General features: G+C 37.6%; 1 protein-coding gene and 1 long non-coding RNA gene across 8 annotated transcripts in view; one reads left to right on the forward strand and one right to left on the reverse strand.

The window, feature by feature from the left end:
* The window catches only part of LOC100644542 (wiskott-Aldrich syndrome protein family member 3), a 35,636-nt gene that overhangs the window by 3,121 nt on the left and 7,710 nt on the right, over positions 1-24,805 (reverse strand). For 2 of the 3 annotated variants that reach the window (XM_012319281.3, XM_012319280.3), the window contains exons 2-8: positions 3,983-4,312; positions 3,584-3,737; positions 3,016-3,130; positions 2,693-2,725; positions 1,293-1,588; positions 772-1,082; positions 187-615 (exon numbers count right to left, since the gene is read on the reverse strand). In XM_012319281.3, coding sequence (XP_012174671.1) covers positions 187-615; positions 772-1,082; positions 1,293-1,588; positions 2,693-2,725; positions 3,016-3,130; positions 3,584-3,737; positions 3,983-4,256 — 1,612 coding nt within the window. In that variant the 5' untranslated portion in view covers positions 4,257-4,312. The remainder of the gene's footprint in view (positions 1-186; positions 616-771; positions 1,083-1,292; positions 1,589-2,692; positions 2,726-3,015; positions 3,131-3,583; positions 3,738-3,982; positions 4,313-24,805) is intronic. The other variant, XM_003402776.4, reaches the window with a different exon arrangement.
* Positions 10,151-23,598, forward strand: LOC105666863. Of its 5 annotated transcripts, XR_007223342.1 has the most exons (8): positions 10,151-10,814; positions 16,847-17,231; positions 18,554-18,784; positions 19,002-19,393; positions 19,466-21,387; positions 21,464-21,768; positions 21,941-22,238; positions 22,316-23,598. It is a non-coding gene; the product is annotated as an uncharacterized LOC105666863 (long non-coding RNA). The 5 variants fall into 5 exon arrangements; XR_007223343.1 differs by lacking the exons at positions 18,554-18,784; positions 19,002-19,393 and having other exon boundaries at positions 10,151-10,622; positions 10,698-10,814; positions 19,434-21,387; XR_007223341.1 differs by lacking the exons at positions 18,554-18,784; positions 19,002-19,393 and having other exon boundaries at positions 10,151-10,622; positions 10,721-10,814; positions 19,434-21,387.

The following is a 24,805-nucleotide window of genomic DNA, read 5'->3' on the forward strand; positions in this document are numbered from 1 at the left end:
TTTAATCCTTTTAAATTCAAAGTGTAACGTTATATCGTAAAAGTTTTACTGAAAGATTGTAGGTAAACTAAAATAAAGTTAAAGAAATTTAACATGTAGAGCAAATTATATCTATTACAAATCTATCGTATAAAACAAGTAATAATGAGTTAATATTGATTATCCGAATGATAATAAGGTAATTACCATCTCTAATTGCTTTAAGTAGATCATTCCGCGGATCGACAAGGGGGATGTTCGGATTAACAGGCTTCCTCAATTGTCCATCCACGATATTCTTCAAAGGTTTCAGGGGTTTCAACTTGGGTGGGTTAGTTGCTATCATTTTAGCAATATCTCCGTTGGTCAATGGCACAGGGGGCGATGGTCCATTAACAACAGGCGGTGGCGGAGGTGGTGGAGGTGGAGGTGGAATATTACACGGTGGAGAAATAGGTCTAGGCGGTGTGGGATCAGGAGTCGGAGGTGGAGGTGGCAAGTCTTGCGGAGCAGGGTCGGTCTCATCTGTTCCTATTTGTGTCGAATGATTTGGTGGAGTAGGCGTAGAGTGATGACTGGGTAGCGGACTATTCGAGCGACTTCCGTTCCTATTCAGTAGATGTGACGGTATTGAACCTGAAATAAATAATTAATAAAATAATTAGTTAATAATTTAATAAAAATAAATGTTTGAATCTCGTACTCTCTAATGAAAGTTTAAATGTCTCCAAAATTTTGACTCTTTTTCGAAGTGACGGTATACTCGTTGATTATAAATAGTAACGTAATTACCATTCATAGGAGGAGAGGACATGGTTTCACCAGGCGGCGGAGGTGGTGGTGGTAGGGTATCTCTACCAGTACTCATCGATCTTCCTCGTGTTGGAGTATTGTTAGCAGAGGCTACAGTAGGTGTCGAATTGCTAGAAGTATTGCTTGGTGGAGCTGGTGGTGGTTGCGATGGTCGTGATCTACCACTTCTGCTTGGAGTACTTTGACCACCAGGACTCTGGTACGTTTCGCTACCCGCTTGCCCTTGACCTGTGCCATAATGTGAGCCGTACAAGTTGTCTTCATAGCCCTGAGTCACGTAATTTGCCACCCTGTTTTCAAAAAGAAAAGAAAAGATCAATTTTCAGAAATATAGAAATCCTATTTTCCAATAACGCTGTAATATTTCAGTATTGTATGATCTACACAGTAAAATCATAAGTAGCAAGAGAAAGCATTCGGTAAAGATTTTCATATGTGGAAACAAATAAACTGTTGCATCGATCAAACACTTTTCACGATCATTGTAGAAAATTACGAACCTATAATGATCGGAAGAAGGAGGGCTGTACAGGTGTTGCTCCTCCGGTGGATAACTTCGTCTAAGTTCAATGCTGTTTGGCCTAGGTGGCCGTGGTTCGGTCATCACCATTCCCAGTAACGATTCATCAGGTATATTGTGAGGTGCTCTGTATTGAACACCTTGCGTTGGCATAATGTACTCGCCATGACCAACGGCTAACTGTCTTTGCCTTTCTCTCGTATTATGCGGTTGCCTTATGCGCTTCTTATGCCTGCCACCGCCACCACCACCACCCTCGTTCCGAGGCCTATGAGGCTGTACGATAAAAATTCCATATTAAATGGCTGCCTTATTGCAGAGTAACAGCAAAAGTGCAAGACAAGCTTAATTTATCAATCAAATATGACTCAATGCTTGATCCAGTATTTGTTTTATTGCACGCTTAAGTTATGGAAGATATTTTATAATCTACTAGCATACTTTCAAGTTTGTTTCAAATTTTTAGAAAAAACAGGATCAACCACTGGACATGAGAAGATTTGTAGGAAATAAAAGTAGTGATTTTCTTTACGGAGCTTCGTTACCTATCCAAGAAAATATGATCGATTAAAGTGAAGGCAGATAAAAGAAAGTTTACAAGAAAGTTTAAAAGAAAGTATATTGTATTAAATATTTCAGATTGAATGTTTTTATGCATTTCAATTGAAAGTTTGAGAAGCTGCTTCTAACGTGCCCACAATTTCATTTCCTACAACGTGAAATATGACAAATTAAAAATAAAAATCCTGAAATGATCAGAGATCGTGAGACTTCGTATCGATATTACAAGATGGCTCGATGAATGATAATGACAGACTTCTATTGAGTACATCCAAAAGTTGCATGACTGGCACAAAACGACATTACAAAGTGATCGACAAAGTGACATGGTTGTGAAACGAACTATTCGACGTTGACAAACAATTTGTCTTACAAAAACAGGGGTGCCAGACAAGGATTCTTCTGCGTAGATTGAACGTCGTTTTTAAACCAATAAACTTGCATGTAAAAGAAAGTTATGGAAATGAAAAATTAGAACGAAAATTCTTATTGGAATTTAAAGAAAAGAGAAATAAGAGAGAAAGTCACATAAGAAACAAACGTATCATTCGGTCTACGCAATAAAAAATTCTTTGCCAAGGACGAACATTACAGAACGTGTTTGGTTTAATGTCATTGGCTAATCCTAGCAATGTAAACTACAAACTTTTAAAGCGAGCATCTATCAGCGCAATCTCTATCAGCGCAAAAAGGTCGGTTAATGAAAATCCACAAAGATGTGAGCTTTATTATGTATGAGTGAGTGGTTGGCGATCGATAATTCATTAGAACTGGATAAGGGTAATAAAAAAACTACAAAGATCCAAACCATCGACTTGCCTCTCTGAACGGTTCGGCATATTCAGACTCGGTCTATAACGAAGGGGACATTTTCAATCGTTAGAATCGCATGTATGTTAGCATATAAAAGTAGAAAAATAACTATTGTATCGTGTTACAGCGCACCTCGAAAAGTGTTAGTTAATCACATGTACATAATATATCTTGCTTATATTTTCCATAAGTACTAAAAGAATAACATAATTCAAGAACAATCTCATCTTGTGTCTAAGAACAAAAAAAAAAAAATAAAAAAAAATAAAGGAGAAAATCGAGGTGCACGTGTAGATAACAAAGTGAAAAAGAGACAAAAATTTTCTTACCTTTTTCCCTCGATCGTGTAACTTCTTTTCCGTATCCTTGAGCATTTCCTGACTCCAGAGATCGAAGAAATAATTCGGATCTGTGTAAAATTTCAGTCCATCCTTACCGTCCTCCCTAAAATCGACAAAGAATTTTATTCATTTGTATTTTATCTTTTATCTATTGTACAAATTACTTTTGCGTTATTTAACAAACTAATATTTTACACAAGAATCTGAAGCTCTAATATCGTAATAGGTAAATTTTTTGCGCACATTTCAAGGTGTTTCGTATTTTTTCTACTTACACGGTACCTGCTAGATAAGTTAACCAATTAGTTTTGTTTCCCTAAATAAACAAGATAATCAGATATCTTACTTAGCAATAACAATAAATTTTTCTTTCTATAAAGAGATAATAGGAGTTTTTAATATTTTTGGGGAGCTTCTATATTTTAATACTTTCTAATATTTTTAATTAAACTTAATAAACTTCAAATCGGATCTCAAATAATTCTGGAAGTTGTGTTTAATCAAAATTACTTCAAATTATAATTGTATATTAATATAGTTAAAAAGACTAAAGTACCTATAAACATTAAGTTTATCAAGAGGTGGTGGTGTGTCACATTGATGATAAGTTTCTAACATCGCCGTTGGCATGGTGTCCCTGGAAACAACTTGTTGGTCGAACACCACTGAACTCTTGAACGCTTTCCTCATGTGTATATCTTGTAACGAGACTGGAACGAAAAAATATAACGATAATGCATTTTGCAAATTTACAACAAATATGCAATAATAAATTTCTTACACTGTTTTTTTTTACACAACATGCCTATACACCACGTTTTTTTTTTTTTTTTTTTTTAAGAGAAAAGGTATATCTATGTAAATGTATTTTAGTCTATGCCTGGATTACGTCGTTCCTAATACGGTGTTAAAGGATTAATCATAGACTGCCTAATTAATCAGATAATTAACGAACCTTCCTCGACGTTGCTGTCAAGCTGAGTAACTTTCACAGCTAGTCGATCTATCCTGGCTTGTAAGGAGTTGGCCCTATCGCTCAATCCATGAGCCTCCCTCGCGAGCTCACCGAACAGATCCTCGGCGTGCCTGGACAGACTAGACAATTGCCTGATCGTGTTGGCCAAAGTGCCATTCGTTACAGCCTCTAACTCCGAGGGTAGAGGAAAATTCTCGGGAATAGTACCGCGTGCGACGAGCACTGGCTCCACTAGTCGCTTTGGAAGCGGCATTTTTTTCAGTTGCCTTTTATCTTCCCTTCAAAGATCACTCACCGCTTTCTAGAGACCTGCAACAATCACACATTTCAATAACTATGTATATCTGTTAATTAACTTGAGATTATTTATAGTTGGCGCAAACAAAAATATTCTTCCTTTCATATTTCCTATCCAAAACCGTAGTATTCTATTTAGAAAACTAAACACTAAACTATTAAAACAAGAAAAGATGTAATAAAGATATAACAATGTAGTCGATAGATTCTTCGATTCATTGAAGGGGCACAAATGTTTGCATCGCGTCAGGAAGAAACGCGCGGATGATCGTGGTTTCGATTCGTGGAACAGTTGGGACGAGCCGGGAAGTAATTTGCAACGGAGTAGGCTCGAGTGCAAAGACGACACTCGACGCTCTTTGCGCGCGAACACATCCTCTCTGCAGGTATCGAAAGTCGTTAGCGGAATGAATATTCGATCTCTCTGGGGTTGCACATTAGTGCAACCCATCTAACGTGCTCGTCCAACTTGATCTTTTCCTTTTGCAAACCCGGATACCGATCGAACGACGCCGATATCGGCTTCGATTAATTGAAACACAAGTTAATTGAAATGCTAATGATTCTAAAATCTTGTCGGAAAGTTCGTAATTAAGCATACTGTGCGCATCGGTGAGATTTTAGTGTAAACGTTACGGTCAAAGTCGTTAATTTCGCGTTAAATTACCCTTGACCGAGACGACGCGGAAATACCGAGTGAACGGTGTACGAAAATTCCGTTTCCTTTTTCCTTCTTTTGCTTTTTCTTCGTTTCTTCTTCTTCTTCTTCTTCTTCTTCTCCTTCTTTTTGGAAGGAAGACGACGTACGAGCAGATCGTTACAAACGATCGAAAGAGACATTTATCATGAGTTGGATGAGTAATGGAATTGTTATTGCAGGAAGTCGTTCCCGTTCCCAGCTGACCACGAGATGTGTTTTACTTCGCTATCGTGAACCATGTTTTCTTTGTTGTGTATACAATTAATAAACTGTGCGTACAAAAATTATAGTTGTCCACATGGATTTTTGCCGAATATGTGGCAGGCACTCTTTTAAGAAATTTGTAAACTTTTTGTACGTCGATCTTGCGAATCAAAGTATCGTCGCATTTTTCGAATCATGTCCAAATCATCCAATCTCTGTACCAATCTCTCGACGTAGTAGTCTCGTGACCGGTATATGTACCTTCCAATCGACTGAACAAATTCTAACGAGTGCAACGACTGCAGCCTCGCCTTGACTCCTTTCCTTTCCTCGCGTGTTCCCCTCTTCGCTATCCCATTGGCCCCGATTAACTTGCCCCGGTTGTTGCCTCTTATCGTTCGCTGCAACTCTCTCAGGGTCAACACGCGACGATAATTAGCAGCTACGGACTGGTCGTGCGTAAGGGGTATTAGCCCTCCGCGCGAACTGTACCAGAAACGGTGAGAAACTCACTGCGTAAATAACGTATTAGACAACACGTGAGCGTACAACAGACATCTCAGAGAGAGAACGCCCGCTTCCTTTTTTCTTTCTCTATAACATGTGATTAAGAGATTAATAGAAAACACGAGGCTGTTATCGAAAGCAAAAATGTTCCATCATACGCGCTGTTTCCGATATGACGTGGCGGGCAAGAAATTGCTTCGAAAAAATGATGTTTTAATACTTTTAGCTTTTTGTAGTATTTGTTCCTCTTATTTCTTAAAATTTAAATTCTGTTTAAATCAGCTTTGAAGTATCTGGCAGGATCAATGATCATGGCCAAACGAGGACGGCGATGGATGTATCGCTATTTTTCCATTGATTCCTAATTAGCAATTTAATAAGCATAAGTCAAACGTTTAACACCTAGGTTCACAGGATGTTGGTTTAGCTGTGGAAAAGATATGACCGTTGTTTCTCAAATCCAACCGACTTCCAACTTTGAAGGATACTTCTGATTGTGGTACATTCTACATTTCTGACAAGTGAAATCATTAATTTTTGTAATGGTACTTTTACGAAGTACCTACTTCTAATTAAGAGGGACACGGGAAAACTCGGTTTTATTCACCCCTCGTTAAAAGTCCCTGTACTAACTCTTTGTATCACTTATGAATGTGTAACTGAATAAAAGCCTTGGGTGGCGCATGTAGGGTTGGCCAAGCCCTTCTTTTGCTTTCTGATCCCTTTGTTTTTAGAGATCGTTGCTCGGATACCTTAGACGGAATACCATAACGCCGAGGTTGCTTTAACGATATCCCTTTATCCCTGCGGACTTTCGCTTATCCACGTTCATCTAAGTTTTAATCTAAAACGGTTAAATACGCGCCTTTTTTGTAGTTCGTGATAGTAAGAAAAGCTCTAATTATAAAATAAGTAAGACACGGTACCTATATGAGTATTTTCTAAAACATTACATTTTTTTTAAACGCACCCTGCATGTAGTGTATTATCCTCGTTTCCACTTGACGTGGAAAGTGTAAGCGTTCGTGCGAACGGATCAACAGAAGTATCGTTACTAAGGTTTATGAAACCTTTCGAAAGAAGTCGTGTCGACATGTGGGCCGACATTTACGCCGTACAATTGTATATTATCTCCCGTGAAGAAATAGAAAGTCGCTTGCAATGATTTCTTCTGCTCGAGGTTTCTGTTACGTTCATTTGACTTCATGTGTTGGGTAAAGGTTAGACACGATACAGCCAGAAATTTCACAGATGACTCCTTTAGTTTTATTACATCCATCGAATTATTTATAAGCTCATCGTATCAAAAGAGAAAGCTCCTTAAATTTGGGCAAGTTTTTAAAAAATTGTTATTTGCAGATTTAAAATAAAAGAAAACTTGTGTACTCTTTGTCTATAGTAAATAGATATCTCGTGCAGCTGAGCAAACCTCGTGGTGTGAGGTTTTAAATTAATAGAGGTTTAATGAAAAAAACTTTTCCTTTCTTCTAGATTATCTAAATCGCGATAAAAAAGCGTACAAAATGCTAATTAAATATTAAGCCATATTAAATATTGCATTTGCATGAACAGGTTGAAACAAAGAATATATCTATGCGCTATCGCGAATACGTTATAATTACATCGCAAAGAAACCAGTTCTTACTCCGCCTTATCCGTTTTTCACTAGTCCGTAGATTAATCTCCAGATTTTAACGTTCATCGATCCACCCACCCATACGAGCCTGTTTGCTTGCAACGTACATATTAAATCATACGTTTCCCCGATTTCCATCTAAGAAAAGTCTCATCCAATGCTGTTGTACCAGCAAAGTAAATAAATTCCCTGCAATAGTAACCATGGTTTCCTTCGCTCGGCAATGAGCTTGTACGAGTTGAAATATTCGCCGTATTACCAGCATTTATCGTTTCAATCTACCGTTGAAAGCCAACAATTTACCTGCTTCGCGTTTTGTGTTTTGTAACGCGGTAAGAATTTCTGTCCTGGCAAATCAACTTTTAAACTTCTTCTGACCATGCTCTGTTTATCGACCTCATCATTCCACGATGCAATAACATAGTATCATAATCTTCATTGTGTATATTATCAATCCATTAATCCTATAAATGTGTTCTTCTTTCTAGTTAGATCGTCGAACATTACACTAAAATCCGAAACACAATGGAACAACGATTCCAACGGAATAGACTATGCTAGATTATACGAACATAACATGAGTCACCATGTACACCTAAACCCCATTCAACCTTCCAGCCCTGTAGATCCGCACTTTATACACGCTCCTACGCATTCGATGCCAAGTAGTGATTTACTGATTCAGCACGAGCTTAGGCGAGAGCGGGACGACACCAGCACCGTTACCAGCAACGACCGATACATCGTACGGCGACGTTTTCCGTCGAAAACGAATCACGTTCTCATCGATCCACATATAACGAGTATACCACCGCGGGAAACGCGTCATTAAAGATTCCACGGGTAATTGCATAACGACTCTGTCACGGCTGATTCTATAGAATTTCCCGCTTCAAAACACTGAAACATAGTGCGTTTCGTGGTAGCACAGTGGTCGAAGAAAGTGAATTATTTGCATAAAGTTTGTGGTAAATTACTGTAGTACGATAAGCGAAGTTAACGTTATGTTACTTGGCTTTTTTACTTTTTCCTGTTTAAAATTTATTAAGGGATTTCAATAATATATACATGACGATAGTATCTGCGATAGTATGTATTATACGTAAACTTACGAAATTTGTTAACCATAGGAAAATACAATTGAGTTGAAAATGACTTAAAGAACGTAATCTGAAGTTAATTTCTATTATACTTTACAAATTTAAATTATAATCTCAATTTTTAACAGATATAAAGTCACATTTTCAGAAATTTTGTTCTACATTTTTGACTTGTCCATTTTATGAAACATTGTTCCCTTTCTAATCGCATCGTTAATAGCAGTCCTGTATTAAAAATCTCGTGTAAATAAAACATTGTTAAGTTAGGAGGATCTTTTTATTCGTCATAGTACGGAGATCTGTTCATTCAACGGTCGCTGAATGAAGCTTTGAACCAGTACTCGTGATCGTCTTGCGTAAATCGAGCAACATTTAAAGGTCACTATTACGCTCGTCTAAACTACTACACTCTTTAGTCAGAGTACTGGTTACAGAGAATTCATCTTTTTCCCCCGGTTACTTTACGAAGCACGTTAATCAGCATTGATATAGTGAATAAAGTATCGCAAGATTATGTTTCTAAATGATTTAAGAGGACGAGAATATCAGAAATTTTCCATCAAGTTGCATAGTCACACTTTTACGTCTGCATCATTGTGTACGCAACTTATCTCTGACATTAACAGTCATGATAAGTACAAACCTCTTCAATCTGGAACTAAATTCCAAACTTATCGCTGATTTTGTCTTTATAATCTTTAGTATACGAATAATATCATTAAATCGATCGATTCTGTTCGAAGAATTAATATTACGAAAAATGATTGCACGTGGTCTATTCGAAAAGTTAATGAGATTACTTGCTTTATCGTATTAGATACACGAATAAAACTTAAAATATACACGATGCTGCTTTATATTCTAAAAATACCATGCGTAAATAGTATTGCGACGTAAAGCCAACTCGTTGCGTACAGCAGGGTAACATTTCACAGAACGTCGAACGAGCAACATCCCATTAACCCGTCAACATCGACGAGGGAACCGCAAGCAATAACTGCGAACTTCATTCTAATTTACTTAACGCGCATTAGCAAGTGGTGACGACTCGTTCGTCGAATAATCGTGTCCACGCTTGGTCCGATCCATTCTGGCTCGCACGTGTGCTCACACGAAAGGCAAACCTGCACATGCTGTCCATATGCTTGAACAGACACGTGTGCAAAAGAGTACATACGTTTTGTAAATGCGCTCGTTTTCGACACAACGGCGATGTAATGCTCTTGCGAGCGCACTCTTGCTTCTGCAGTTCGCATTCGTCTATGCACATTGTACATCCGCTCTTATCGATCGGCAATGGATTTACCGTCCTGGATATACCGTTACGATTATTGACGATCAGTATGGGTGTACTTGAACATTGTCTGATACACTAGGTATTCATGATGAGTCGATAAATATTGTTATCTAAAATAATTCACCTTCCCTGTTGGTCCTGTTAGCAAAGAATATTTTAGATCAAATATCATATTATTTAACGAATCATATCTTCCTGCTAATTCCAAACTTCAAAAAAACAACGAATTATACATATACACAAACCAACTCGTATTTCCCCGATATCTCAACCTTCTTCTCATTTACGAAATTCGCGAAGCTAATCCACATATCGAACATATCAAACGTATCAAGAAAGCAAAATTTCATAGTGAAGATAAGTAACGGGACGACGTATTGAGATGGGACGCCTCGAATCCGTTTGTGAGGGGGTCTCACAACGTGTTTGCTCGCTCGGCGACGGTTGGGTATACGACAAATAGCAGCGCGACTCAATTATTCGAGGAAGAAGGTGACACGACAGAAGCTTGAGGAATGCCAGTCGAAGCGGGGAAGCGAGGAACTTCAAACGTGTGTGCGCATATGCACCAACGATATCCTCGTGAATTCGATTCGAGGCACGCGTGTTGGCTGACTGATATTGCAAAATCGCTGCACGTTACTTATTAGCATAAACTCTTTGTTGCCTATGACGCCGATTTACCGGACGAATCTTCTCGTCCCTCGTTACGCATCGATTACATTATGTTATCGTTCGATTTTCCCAGGAAGATTTAACGACTATTCGTGCTCGATTATTCGATGTAAAAATACACTAAAAATTTCAATTCATGATCAGAAACATTCGAAGACAATGGGATTAACTAGCGGAACATTGCATCCTGGAGAGTAGCAATGGTGAAGTAGCGCGTTCGCAAGTTGATGCAGTTGTACGACCTAAATTTCCTGTTCGTTAAATATTTCACGTTGCAGTGGTGACCGTCTATATACGAAAGGCGATAGTCGACGAAAAGCAGATCCGCTTTTCTTGGCGTTAACGTGCCGACGATCCACCTTGTTTGCCGATAGCGTTGCTCTACCGTGATCAGGGTAAGATAACACATTTCTGACGTTTACAGAAGTCCCACGGCGCGTGACTACTATCTACTAACATTTCGTCAGACATATTTACGAGGTGTATACCGTACTAGTGACTTCAGAAATTATATACCTTTCGTGATAATATCTGAAATATTTCATTCCTTGAAACGAAATAACTAGAATAATTCTGCAACAAACAACTTGATGTTGATCTTCTAAACAGATTTGCGCTTAAAAAGAATACGTTTATAGACAATGTGTTTCTCATTTGCTTGATATTTTTATTAATGTTTGAATAAATTCGTGAAGTAATTTTATGTGGTGCGTTCTATATTTCATTTGTTTTCTTCTTTTTTCTACTTTTCCTGTACTACAGTAGTTCCAGTTGATATTTGTACGATGTTTCGATCAATATTACAAGCAGTGACCTTTCCGCAAGATGTAAGAAATGTGAAAAAAGCTTTATTATGACGTGTGCTAGGCCTGTTCTCAATTCCTAGCACTGACAGCTCTACGTGCTGATGCTATTTGCGCTTGTTCGAAATAATGTTCTCCGGTGGTAACTGGTCACGCGAACGAAGGCAACGAAAGGTTTCTTCTTACCATGGAAGACATGGATCTGCAGAATATTAATAGGTGATGTTTACAATACTTCGTAATGCAAAATATATTGTACATTATATGAAAGAAAGCTACCCATTATTAAGAACTGAAATTATTTTATATTTGTATATTAACAATTACGAGTAAATAATGAATACGTTCTTAAGAAAGAAAGCTATTTGCTTTTCTTCGAGCATGAAAACTACATTAATTGAAAAGATCCGTAATGGCAACTGTACACGAACCAATTTCAAAATTCTATTCGTCAATAACATCCAAGAAGTGTTATATAAGAGAAAGTAGGTTACAACAAATTATCCAGTAAAGTAATCCACCTTGATCAAAACTGCCGCACTGTGTATATATTGTACGCTTGCTATGTTTAATTGCAAAATAGGAATTAAACAGAATCGTATCGTTAAATTTATTAAGTTTATGATCTAATAAATGTACTAACAATGGATAATCACATATTTAAGAATACTTACGTTTAAAACTTGTAAACAAAGTATTTGTCCACTTTACATAAAAATAAATTTTATGCAACGAAAGAAAACCTATCAAATAAAAAGCAACCATCCCATGTTATATAAAAATATAGTATAGATAATATTAGCGCCATCGTATTTATTGTGCATGTCGATGAACTACATGAAGGTAGTTTCTCGTTATATTCGGGTCACCAATAAAGGAAGGATATGAGTCGTTGAGGTTACCAACGACAGGTTGAATAAATTATACTGATCATTATGCGTCAGAAGAGCGACGTGCAGATCGTTCAATGAAGTATTCACACATTTCACTTGCATGTATATTCCCGCGAAGATGAAAGGATCGTCAAAACTTCCTGTTTCTTCTTATATAAAGCAAGACTTACTTTTTAATCATCCGTAACAAAATTTTTATTTTCCTATAAAAACTAAAACTACAATTCATCGCAATTTTTCCTTCTTCGAAAATAAAGATGAAAAGAGAAATGCAGTGGTATTTAGTTATAGTTCATTTTTATTATACTTTATCTTTGGTTTTTATATTTTCTAAATTAACTTTTCCCTTCTCTAACTACTTAGATGTTTTCTGTTGCCAGAGAACATTTTTTAACAGCAAATAATTTCGAAGAGAGAGCTATTTATCGCACAGATCTTTGACTGAAAGTCAAATATTTGAATTTTGAAAAACTATGAGGGCCACGCTAACAAACAATTCCGTTATACCGATGATCTTTCACTCTTCATGTTGCAAGTTCATTATCTTGGACTCCTATGCTTACGCTAAGTGAAAGTCACCTCGCAGAAACATCTGTACTCGGGTTAGTGCACCAAGAAGATGTTTGAAGTGCATGGCTGCCCTTGAGAACAGCAGGTTCTCATTAGCGGTATTTACTCCATTACCAAACGAAAACTTAATTGAATTGAACGCTCAAGCAGCACGTGACTTCTCGACGAACACGAAATTACTTTTTTCCTTTTTAGAAATTACATTCCTTTTTTTAATTTAATTAATAAGTACGTGAAACAGATATTTGTATCTTAGTAAACGTAAGTTGCTTATATAGTTTCGCTGTAACGAAAAATGAGCTCCAATATATTTAAAAATAGGATAATTCAATGATAGGTAAATAAAATAAAATTGAAGAGAGTAAAGACACATGGATACCTGACTCCCATGTCACATGGTGTTATATAGAATAACATCACATTAATGTCAGGTGAACTTTGCTGCTACTAACTATTCGTTCCTAAGCATTAATTACTGTATACGTGAGTATAGGTCACTCGTTGAAATTTTTTCCTGCTGCAACAGCTCTTTAATTATAATCCGTCGTGAAATGACCTTTTAAAAATGTCGTACGTATACCATTGATGCTTAATTACTTTCGTGTGGAGTTTTCGAGTAATGCTGTTCAAAGTAAGCACCTAATGAATTAGAGTTTATGAACTAAAAGATAGGAGAGTTTTCTAATAAAAAATGTATTACTAGATAGTTTTTGAAAAACTACAAAAATTGAAGAGTCACTGTTATACGTGATTAATTACTCAAAATGTGTATAACATTCTGTAAGAATAAAGAGTATAAATCACCTACAGAAGTAAACAAGAGAATGAACCAATTTACAAAATATTATCCTAATAAAAGAAATTCAATTACTATTTTTAATAGCACACTTCTTTATTTATAGTTTTAAAGCTAACATCAACTGCAACCGTTTCACCGATAATTTAAGAACGATACAATTTTTCAGTCGATTAATGTCCAACTTTCACGGGCAGGAAATAGGACTAAAGATATTTTCGTCCACCCTCGGCATACGTTAAATTGGTAGAAACGGGTATTGGGGTGTAATGCGTTCGTTCTCTCGATAACGGGACTAGCTACCCCTCTTGCAATAAAAGGGGAGCGAATGACGTCATACGCGTATTCAGGGTTCCCACTGGCTAGTAATTGTTCGTCTGCGTTTGCTGTACTTGCTCACGCCCACAATGGACATACACAGAAATCATTCGATTATGTTACACGTGCGTTTATGCCTCCGTTTTATAAATAGCAACATATACAGAGGAACGGTATGACGAGTCGAATAAGAAACTTGAGTAACGCAGAAATAAAAGAACATAATGTTTCTGCAGCACTCTTCGTTGTTCATGTAGAGACACCACATTTCCGCCGATAAAAAAGACTAGGATCTGGTAATTCGTGAGAAGACCATTTAGGATGGGTTACAAAATATTTCAGGCAAACTAATTTTTATGTATTGGTTGACGTTATGTGCTATTCAAATAATCGAAGTTTCTTTAAATGGTGTTCCTTTAAACCTCCCTTAGACTTCGAAACACGTATAAAAAAGACATCACAACCATAGTATCGAAGGAGGCAAGTGTTTCTTTACCGTTTGAGGTGTGCCGTTTGTCGGCTACAATATTGGTAAAACTGGTTGGTAAATTGGATCGAGAACCGGGTGGTCGAATAAGCGTGAAACGGTTTCCCGTCTGATCGTGAGTCACTGCATGTGCCAACCCAAACCGTGCTTTACTGCTCGACAGAATCGAGTCGGCCTATTTCGTGTGCCTTACATTTCGTCTACTCTCCTAACACCCTTATCGATCGAATCTACAGTCAACGAAAACATGTTTTTCTTGTACGCTCATATTTCAATTTTCATAAAGCCTGCTTCTTGATTGTTACAAAGGAGTGACTAATGGCTATCGATAAATTGACTTCAGTTCTTGTTTTCACTGAAAGCTGCTGTGTGTACTTTCCTTTTAAACACTGAAAAATCTCACATAATCACGAATATATTGGAAGACACTCCATTTCTTCCGTAAATGTCGCGCTACATCAAACTCTTAATCTATTCTATAGAGTCTAATTTATTTTTTGGGTTAACATACATTTTACGTATTAAGAAATAATGAATATCTATAACTTTTACAAAAACATTATCAAAACGTTGAATTCCGCCCTTACAATGATTCGTATCCAAAAAGTTAACCACGGCAAGACAGACATTCGAGTGCTCGAAGCCCCAACATGACCCTACGATTGTACTTCGTCTACCTTCACTAATCCCTTGGTTAAGCGAGCCTGACTCGTGCGTGGACGTTTCCGGTTTGTCTCGGATAACGTATACTAAACGTGCACGCAAAACCCACGTTTCTAGAAAATCCAATGCGGAGGTGGCTACCTGTATCCTATCCAAATCGACGCGGTTAATCGAGAGGATCAAATGTCACCAACCGGTTATCGTTTGGTTAACCTTGCTATCACCTCGGTACACACAGAAAATCGTATCTATCTCGTTCACCGAGCTAATGTGGTTTTGGATCTCTACAGTTGGTCGTTACGTGCTCCGAGTAACGTTGTACGGGAAAATAAATCACGTTTTCTTTTTTTCCTTGTCAATAGTCTTTGACGCGTACTCGATGGTTTTGAGTGATGGGATAGTTTTCTATTGAAAGTGTACAAAATGCCGTGGAAATGAAATATTTAAGGTTTCTAAAATATCTGTGGAATCATAATATTTTAAGTAACTAAAATATCACATAAAAAGCATGCACTGATTATAATTTGCGGTAATACATCGTATTGCGGTATAGCACACTTCCGTTGTTTTGTCCTATATATCTGTATATGATAGGAGTCTAACTATTCGTAGTTTAATTTTTATCAAAATTATTTATTTAAACGAAATACAAGAGTCAAACGAGAGACTCCTTTTACAAAATATTTTGAATTGAATTTACTTTCAGACTGGTGGCAATATCTAAATTTATCGTACGTTAAATTCATTTAATAAATGCCGGATATAGGTCATGGTATGTTGTAATACATGATATTTCTAAAAGGACTTGAATAAGATCTATGTATAAACATACATGCCTACATGTTTTGACGTCAGATAATCAATACAATAACGATCGCATAGAAGCACTCACTCATATTGGTATTGACATAATATCGCGGGCAAAGCAATATACCGATAGAAAACTCTCACCACAGCGTAGCAGGTACAGATAGTTGTTTCCGCTTTCGGTATTTTAATAACAGAAAATTTACTTTAGCCTCGAGAGCGATAATATAAAATTCACTGATCTAATCCTGCTCGATCAAAGCGCAATTTCTTATCGTTGAAAGGTTTTTCAAATGTAACAAAAACATGGAGGAATAAACGTTAATACGTGAGTATTGCTTTCGTTTATTGAAACGAAAATTAAATTATTGAAAAAGTGAAATAAAAATTGGAAGACGGTAGTAGAATTAAAATAACCACTAATATTCAAATATCTTTTACCGTAATAAAAGAAAAATGATACTGTTAACGTTATTGTCAACGGAGGTTTTAATGCAAAATTCAATTCAGTGCAAGTAAGCAGAGCTAATAAACAGTTATTCGTATATGCACGACCTGCTTTCTTATAAAATAACGCAAAAGTGCAAACGACCTATGAGTATATTTAACTTTGTTGAGTAAATACTCTGTCCCCTTTTCAGTGTTGTCAGGTAAGCCGTAGTCATCAACGTATTACGGACATGCTATCCAGACAGAACACTAACTCTATTAAAAAGGATTGATAAATGTCTTTATAAGTATTGTACTACGATATCGTTAAACAGTAGGGCATTGGCAACTTTTTCACCAATATATATGTATTACTGATTTCTGTTTCTTAACGTTGTAGTCACGAACAGAAATTCCATAGATTCATCACTATTTATTTTATATACAATAGATTCTATGGTTTTGTAAAATTCAAAGGAATTAAGGTATCTGTAACATTGTCGTAAACCATTGCTCGGTCTTTAGTGGATTAAGCACCTAATGATGCCTAATTTTTCGCAAGTGTGCATGGCCTCTCGACCGATCCTATCCAACCCTTGTCCGATATTTATAAAACCAAAATTGCACTCAACCATCGACCCAACCACTCATTCTTTTTCAGTGAACCGTGAACAGAATCACTTACAGGAGAGGCAAAGAAGCCAAAAGCGAAACGGTGGATGAAAAAGTGCGAGCGCCGGGAAAGGAAAAGCGAGCATACGTGCGGAGTAACGTCAAAGGCGTGAGAAGGGGAGTGACGAGTGGCGAGCAGCATGATGGGATGAAAAAGCCGAAAGGCAGGAACGAAACGGGGAAGGATCCCGGCGGACAGTAGTGCGAGCTATCGGGTAACATTCGTCATGGTGAGTGCGGAGACGTCGACCTCGCAGATACGCCGATCAGACTAGTCCGCAGTCCTTCTCTCGTATAACGACAGAAACCAGCAACCAGCAACCGTCAACCGTCAATCGTCAACTAACCAGCAACGCGTCAACACACTGAAACATGTAAGTGCACGACAAATTTAATCTTCTCGCGAGCCGATCCCCGCTCGGTTCCGCGGCGGAACGCTTCGAGACCTCGTTTCCGCCGAGAGATTCGTGGCCGGTCGTTGGCCGATGAAAAACATCGTCGACGGGAGAGGCCTGCCACGAACCGAGCGTAATGAAAAAAAAAACAGAGAGGGACCATGGAACGGCTCGCAATATCGGCCACTCGCTCTCCAGTCGTTTCATGACACCGACTATTGCGATTATTGCGTCATCGATACGATGGATGCGGTGAATTTGCAATTGCCGACTCATAATCGCTGAATATTATTTATCTTAAGTTTCGAGTAGAAATTTAAATATTTGGCAGCACGGACATGAGAGTATACAATCCCATTGAACGCTCCAGTCGAAGTACTAACTTTTTCTAAATCTACGAAATAACAGTTCGTATGTTATTTTAATTTAACTCGACGAACCAACGACATATCGTCGATTGCGTTTTCGACGCAGTAAGTACAAGATCGTGAAATATAAAGCGATAAAGTAGAATCATAGAATCGACAAACTCAATAAATCCATAATACCTTTACGAACAAAAGAGCAAAAAGATGAAACACATATCATACTTCCCAAAGAGTACACAGGAACTTCCCCTAAACCGCAGAAAGATACTCTTGTTCTGTGCAAAACCACGTCAGGTCAACGACTCTTTAACTGGTACGAAATTAACCCTTTGCAAGAGACTTCTACTTCCACTCAGGAGTCCTCATAATCGCTTGTTTCTAACCTCAATTTCGTCTCACAGCAAATTATATCAAAGTGAGAGATAACGTGAGAAAGAGAGAAAGAGACAGGTCTGTTGGTCCGTGCAGCAGAACCGTTTCCACGTATATAACTCGATCTACGTTAAGGTGTCCACCCACGATAGCGTGTCTACGACCAACCTGACCGCTTATCGACATCTGTAAGTGCACCTTGAACGAGCACAGCGACGACTTTATCCATCGTACTGATTCAGCACGGCTGGTTATCAATAAATTAACGTGGCGTAAACTTGACGCGTTATCGCCGTCACGCCTCTCTCTTTCTCAGTCGAAATCGGCGAATCGTGGGATGGACGTATTGCAACAGTGCGATAACGATAAACGCATCGCAATCACGACTAGAATGCCAATTCAAAGAACGACTACCCACGAATCGCTAATTTATTCAAAAAACTTGTTTATTTAATCAAAAATATTTATTTTTCTTAATTTTCTTTAATTTAACTTCCTAATCTTTTGCATTTCATCGTAACAAGAAATACAATCTCTCATAACGCAGAAATAACGTTATAGATTCAATCATCGTGTGTTTCCTGCAAAGATTCCCAAAGAGTAAGCGTGAGCCATTTTCATTGTAACTTGCACAACCTCTACATAGGAGAATGCGAGCCAGCAAAACCATTCAGAGAAAAGAGAAAAATTCCTTTAATCACACGTACTCTGCAAGTACAAATTTCTCCGATAGCATATCGATATTACGTCGATTCATCGCTTTAACAGCTGAGCAATCTTCTGGGCTAGTACGTAAGTAATACGTTGCAAATTTAGGCGTAGCGTATCGTGTACACACATGCGTATATATCTGCGATTTGGTTTAACTCACACGACACCGTTCATTCCTGTCGCGTTGTAATCGAACGTAAACGTTTTCAGTTCCCGTTTACGCAAAACCATACAAACAACACGCACGCGAATCGTTTCAGCATAAACCACCAACCTGAATGTTCGGTATGTTTTTCAGCGAAAGATGTCCACGTATACATTAATAAAAAGTCGTCAGCAGGAATACACCGCTCGAGCGACGCATCTTGCACGCGATATCAAACTTTCCTATAAAGCTTAACCGCGGTTGAAGACCTTCGGCATAATCCAGACGTGGATTAAGGTGCAACCGTACAAGCACATTCTTCACAAAGTACCAGCCTCGGCCTTTATTAAAAGCCTTTATTAATGTCAGGTTGTTTGAAAACTCAGTTTTATGGTCTGGCCGGATAAAATCCCTAACAAAAGTGCATTACCTCTATAACTGAGGCTTTATAAGCTACAAATTACTATATATCTCAGAAGCACGTGCGCTTCCGACATCCCACTAATTCTCCTATTGGAATATCAGAAACCTGAAGTTCTATCACGGTAATTAATTTTCTGTAACCAGAATTTTGTCTGTTAATAGCTTCGTAACCCTTGGAAACGACTTTTTCGAAGGATTAACATTCTCCCGGCCATTCCGGTATGGAGCAAGATTTTCCAGAAACATAGTTCACCGACAATTTCGACAACAGTCCAACTAGGTTTATTGGAGTACGAAGTAAAGATATGGGAGATTCTGGAGGGACATGGAATGGTTATGGAAGGGAACATCTGAATTATGCTACGTAACTATGCTACATTGTCTCGTACGTAGGACAGAATGGATCATGTTATCAACAAAAGGAAAGTGTTATTAGTCGCTTATTATATGGAAGCATTGAATGAAAATGATAGTCGAGTAGAGGACGTGAAAATAACTGATAATCAACTTCGGCGGTCAACTCAAAAATAGGCTATTTAACCTACTCGAATGCTCGTATCGCATTTTACGAACAAAATGCTCGTATAATATTTAAGTGCTGTGCTGAAATACAAAAATATATAACTTGTCGGTGTAGTTTTGAGATAATCCAATAAAAAATTTAAATTTCAATTTAGAGATTATATTTATAAGGCTTGATTTAATTGTATATTATTCAAACACTTGATGTTTAGAGTGAAATTATGACAATGTTTAATAACAATCTAGATTATTCCCTATAATTGTAAAAGTAATATGCATATTATACAATGTATAGGACGATGAAAACAGGTTACGTTACAGGCTGATAAACTACGCACTATTGGAAATCTATAATGCACCGTCCTGTACGCGCGAAAGCATGTCGAGGCATTGTTGTAGTAAAAATAATATGAATTACGATCAGTACTTCTTGCAAACAATTTGTACACGGTTACAAACGAAATAAAGGTTCAATAAAACGATATATCAAGTAAGAACATGTAAACAGAAGGTGAGGAAAGAATCTATCATTATCTCTTATCATTTGATTATACACCGTATAATGTGTTCTACCTGATACGAAAAATAACACTGAAGCATCATGTAAATAAAAGTTTTTCAAAATTTTATTAAAAAACTATTCTTAATATAATACAAGACAAAAATAGATAAATAATATTTGTATTATGACTCAATATAGTTCTTTCCAGGCCGAACTTCTTTGGATAATGAGTAAAATGTTATTGTTACCTGTTATTAAAAATAGATACCAATATTTACGTTAGCTATAAAAAAGCATTAAAACTTTTTTGCTCTTTCTCTACTACACAAACGTCACGATTTTTCCAACAACTCAAGTCTTTAGAATACTTTCGTAAACAGAAGTGATGTAAGTATCATTCAATAATGCGACCACGAGAATCGTTGAATACATAAATGCACGTGCAGTATTTCCGTATCGCGCGTGCTGATCGTGGATAAGCAGTAACGATCAAAAGAAAGATATACCCGCACACCAAGCACGTATATTATGTACCATGTAGACGCTTCAAGATTATAAAAAAATTGTTTCCATCTACATAAAACGCATTCGTCCTATTCACGGGACTCAATTAGTTACATTCTCTTAAATGTCGTCAGATATAAAAACCTGTTTCTCTCGCAATTATCAGCATCGTCTGCCTAGCCAGAATTCTCCCATTCAACGTGCACCAAGGCGTTTCAACTATTACGAGACACACTGCCTCCGCTCGACTGTTTGAATGAACCACTTCCATGTACCGATCCTCGGCACGAAATCTGCTTCTCACGCGTAATCGCGGCGATTCGCAGCTCGACTCGCGCGGAGCATTAGTCAAATTAATGGAAAAAATCCAGCCAGTTCCCCAGCTAAGCTGATACTCCAAGCGGCGTGTAAAAGCGACGCGAAAGAAAACCGTGTTTTCAGATCGAAGGGAAAAGACAAGAGAAATGGAAGGAATAAGGAGAAGAAAAGGATGGTTTAAAGATGTTCCAAAAAAGATTTTTCACTGTTCAGAGATTTACGATCTGCGTTGTTTTGTTGCTACGATCCGGATTTTATATGCTGAGTAAGGTATTGTATACTAAAAATATACCTCTTTCTATTGATAACATAAAAATTAAAAAATTGAAGAAATAAATATTTTAAGGTAAAAATAAGTTTTTCCTAAAACTCTATCTACTTAGCAACTATTTTTAAAAAACTTACATCCTTGGCTCTAAGCGGTGTAAAATGGAAAAATCGAATACTTATCGTGTTCTTCTCTTGTAATCTTCAAATACGTTCATTTGTTCGTCGCACGAATCTCACGGTTCTATTCCATCAACGTCTCATACAAGGACAGCGGAAAAGTGAGTAAATTCATCCGACATAAAAATCCTTGGACGGAAGAAAAAAGGAACAGAGAACAAGGATAAAGACAAGAATGTTAGCCAAGACGTTGGAAATTCTATGGTAAGATGTGATTATCAGCAAAAGAGAAACATAAAGAACGGTAAAACGCTGGCTTCCAGCCAGGTCAATGCGAAAGTACCACGCAACGTATACGATAGACGGTTGCCTTCGATTGAATCTCGCTATTATATCTGCATCACTGAACTGCTGATCATACGAACGTGGATTACAGGAGCTGATGTCAGTGCTACGATTGCAGTAACATGTTAGCTACGTAGTCAACATATACGAACGGGAATCGATGAATACAATTCAGGTCATTGGCAATACCATGTTAAAGCGCCTGTCGGGCAGGTAACTGCGGACTTTCGATCGAAGAGAAAGCCACAAAATTCTCAGGTATTTCTTCGAACTTACGCGTATTGATACTCCGTGAGATTTTTAATCTTACCAGCTCGTTGACCAGTTTGTTGGTGACTCACAACGCTCTTTTCAGTGACGTAATAATTACGGTACTATTTTATCAATTGGTAAGTCATTATTGTAGTGTTATTTTGATATTTTTCATTTAAGAAACTCGTTAACGAGTTTGTTCACATTCTTTCAGAAGGATCTGTCAGATTCTTGATTTTTACCCGGAGCTTTGAACAATGTTGCGAATTACATCGTCTATAGATGTGAAAAAGTTAATTAAAAGGCATCGTTAACGGGAGTGCTTTGAGTTAGCGAGTTCGCGCAGCTTTTATCGTCGCTATACCGTCGACGTTGACTATACAGAGTATCGTGTACTCTGGCCAATCATTTACGCCACTTTACAGCTTAAGCTTGAATCAGCAGCCAGCAACGGCAGACAGCAATGACACGATGCCATCTAAATTAATTCTTCTTGCGTATAATTAATGTGGAACACTTATACTCTCGAGTATAACACGAGGTCGAGTGCCAATAAAATTGAAAGCGCAAATAAGGCAATGGAACGATACGTCACGAATCGTTTGCATCTTTTTCTTATAAACGGATACTTTTCATCGACGCATGTTCGACCGCAGCTGCGTTTATGCGAGCTGCTGATTACATAGGTGCAGATTAACAAAACGTCAAAGGCCGAGCATGCAATATGCAATAAGCAGATCTTTGTAACGAAACGTCTTAAAAGAGAGATCGCGTCCAAAGCTCCATTTAAGAATCCACGATACGAAGACCTCGTTGAATTGGCTTGACCGATAAACTAGCTTCTATTCATTGCGTGATCTCAAAAATTTGATCTTAGTACGCGGTTATACAATTAAATTGAATAATTAAGCTGATTTCAACATTTTAAGTTGATATTACACGTATATGGCAAAATTACGTGCAGACTCGAATCTGAGACACACAGAAATATGTTAATGATTGTAAATTAAACAATTAAATTATTACGTATAGATAAAACGAATGAGATATCAAAGCGCCACCTTGCTTCCTCTAAGGTAACGAAATTGGGCGGTTGCAAGGAAAATTTATGCCTATTATCCAAGATCTTGATGAACTATTTACGTGTAATGATTAACGACGAGTAATCGTGTGATATCTGCTTGTAAAGAGAAATCGAAGGAGGGAGGAGGGTTTCTTCCATGCCGAGAGGCATTTGCCTTGATATCAAAATTGGTTTCAATACCTTCAATGCCACCCGGACAAGGCTTGCCAATGGAGCAAAGTGACGAGCAATTTACTGCCACTTTTCACTTTCGAGAAATAACACCGAGTAAACGGATCACTTCACTCTGTTGATTCATGCTTAATGACTTTCAAACTTAATATGCAATTCTCTATTGAACATTACTGTTAAATGCCATATAATATGTAGAACTGATAAAAGTACTATTAAAAAGAACCAATTTCACTCTTAAACTTACCTCTTTCACTAATTAAACACGCGATTAAAAACAGATTGAATAGTCATATACACAAATTGAATATTTCATGTACACCACAGTCGTTCGATCGTCATCGTTCCGAACTCGAACAAAGTCGATAACTGCTTGCCAGGGAGCATTTCTGCTGCTTTGCTCAACGTGGAACATACGTAATATTTTTGTACATCGTCCAATATAGGTAGATCTAGAACCGCGACCCAATTTCTCGGATACCATGTGTCTGAAAACGCGGTCAGGTATTATTCTGCGTAGGAATATATATTATGCAACACAAACGTAACAGCATGTACTGCTCGATTAATACAGAGGAAAGACGCAGCAAAGGCGGATCCACTTGTTCCATCCGTATAAGTACTACACGTTCGTTGCTCCAATTTGATTAGTCAGAAACTGACCGTTCTCGATGTGAAGATTATTATTATCATACATTAAAATTATTATCTCACATATCAGGTGTGTAAATTGATTTGACAACAAATTTAATCCTTTGATAATGTAATCAAATTCTGAATGCTTGATTTAAGAAATAAATCTCTTTATTCTTAAGATTTCCTGCGTTTCTGATGTCATATACAGAAATATGTACACGTTTTCAACTTTTTGTAGAAAGTAAATATCGTCACGAGTATTTGACAGCCATAGGTATAGAATAACAAATTTAATAGAAAGAACAGCCAGACGTTTCTGGATTCTCAGAGTGTAGTTTTTAGTATAAGTAATTTTTTAGTATATTTTTTTTTATATGTCGGGTTGGCGCTACGATTAGAGTTAGGGTTAAGGGCGTAAACGAATCCCTATTGACACTAGACGTGATCACTATGCAATAGAGGAGATATTTACTAGTGCAAACATGACCATGTTGGAATTGGACAAGTAATCGCGATAAATTGACACTCGAGAAGCTAATGACAATGATCCTAGGCTCAATAACGAATCCACGGTCAACGGGATGACGAACTCTACTCTTCTTTAGCGTCTAAGTTGTACTCAATGTTAATGCGTGAGGCAATCACTACGTATCCGAGAGTTACTTGAATCGTCGTCGAGATCGTACCGGAGAGTGTCTCTCCGTCGCGGTGATGCTGTCGAAGAAAACTATGACGGGTGTGCCTAAGGGCACGAGATCATCGGATTCGCGGAGAAAAGTCTTCGCTCGAAGGGTGAGGGAAATTGACGTTGCT

This window comes from Bombus terrestris, chromosome 3, assembly GCF_910591885.1.
Source record: "Bombus terrestris chromosome 3, iyBomTerr1.2, whole genome shotgun sequence".
Lineage (NCBI taxonomy): Eukaryota > Metazoa > Arthropoda > Insecta > Hymenoptera > Apidae > Bombus > Bombus terrestris.